The sequence below is a fragment of the Penaeus chinensis genome, chromosome 24, assembly GCF_019202785.1.
Source record: "Penaeus chinensis breed Huanghai No. 1 chromosome 24, ASM1920278v2, whole genome shotgun sequence".
NCBI lineage: Eukaryota > Metazoa > Arthropoda > Malacostraca > Decapoda > Penaeidae > Penaeus > Penaeus chinensis.
The window spans coordinates 27,136,388-27,137,960 of NC_061842.1; the positions used below are offsets into that span (position 1 = coordinate 27,136,388).

Here is a 1,573-nt window from a genome sequence, read left to right on the forward strand (position 1 = left end):
ATATGACTATATATGTATATATATGATACATATAAACATATGCATTTGATGCATGTATTATAGATAATATATACGTATATATGTATATATCATATATATGTGTGTGTCTCTGTGTATGTGGGTTTGCATACATACATACATATATGTGTGATTATATACTTTGAAACACATGTATGTATATGTTTGCACACACACACAAATATATATACATATATGTGTCTGTATCAATATTGATAAATGTATCTTTAGGCCTCATAACATTGGTGAGCCTTGCACGTCTAATAAATATTTGTTTTCACTATGAAACATATTCTCTTATTAACTCCACCACTGTTGGATATGATCATCTCATAGCATTTGCAGACCAAGTCGCTTGCGGGCGTAGAAATTCGAAAGGGGCGGGGGAGAGCGGTCGTTGTGGAAACAAGTTCTAAGAGTGCTGAGTTGTATAGCAGGAGAATGTTGGGTATATAAGTGGTTACCTGTAAAGGGAAAATATCAGTTCACCATGAAGACCTTGGTAAGAAAGGGCTATTGGCCATGTTTTAAGTTTGAGAAAAGCCAATGTAAGTTTAGGAGGATATATTTGCTTATAACAAAAGTATTTGTCAAGTAAGACAATTCATTCTTTGCTGAAAATGAGGCTTCAGCCATATGAATATATATTAATGAAGTTCCTGAATGTTGCAGATTTTAATTAGTACAGTTCTAGCCACGGCATGGGCTGACCTACCACGCTATGGAAGTTTTGGAGGAGGAGGATCAAGCTCTGGTTTTGGAGGAGGTTCAAGCTCTGGTTTTGGAGGTTCAGGGTCTGGAAGAGGAGGTTCAGGCTCAGGAGGATGCGGTCATGGACAAGTGTTCCATGCTGGTAGATGTGTTACTCCACGTGAGAACCGCAAAGTCTACTTGTACAATGCACCACCCGCACCTCCAGTTCCCCACGGTCCTCCACCATACATCCCTGACCCAACCATTGACACGAATATCGTGTTCATCCAAACACCTGAACAAGGTCCAGGACCAGATCCTATCGTCATACCTCCACCACAAACGCGAAGCGTTGTCTATGTCCTTAACAAACAGACACAAGAGCAACAGGATGTGATCGAAGTCCCAGCACCTCCAGCAACCAGCCCTGAAGTTTACTTCGTGAACTACGCTGATGGCGAGAACCCAGTTCTTCCAAGCGGCGTTGATCTTCAGAGCGCACTGAATGCAGCTTCCCAAGGGGGCGGTCAAGTGATTGGAGGAGGCGCCGGAGGTAGTGGTGGCAGCTTCAGGGGTAATGGAGGAAGCGGTGGTTTTGTAAGCAGCGGAGGAGTTAGTGGTGGTTTTGGAGGCAGTGGAGAAAGCGGTGGTTTCGGAGGCAATGGAGTTGGAAGTGGATTTGGAGGCAGTGGAGGAAGTGGTAGATTTGGAGGCGGTGTTACCAGCGGAGGATTCGGAGGCGGTGTTATTAGCGGAGGATTCGGAGGCGGTGGAGATAGTGGGGAAATCATCGTCAGTGGAGGTGGCGGGGGGTCCATCAGTGGAGGCTCCCTTTCGAGTCGTTACTCTACACCATAATAAC

The 1,573-nt window shown here is 44.6% G+C and overlaps 1 protein-coding gene across 1 annotated transcript in view; it reads left to right on the forward strand.

The window, feature by feature from the left end:
• The first annotated feature begins 545 nt into the window (after positions 1-545).
• Positions 546-1,573, forward strand: part of LOC125037962 (elastin-like) — a 17,227-nt gene continuing 16,199 nt past the window's right edge. The window contains exon 1 of the mRNA XM_047631194.1: positions 546-1,552. Coding sequence (XP_047487150.1) covers positions 682-1,552 — 871 coding nt within the window. The 5' untranslated portion in view covers positions 546-681. The remainder of the gene's footprint in view (positions 1,553-1,573) is intronic.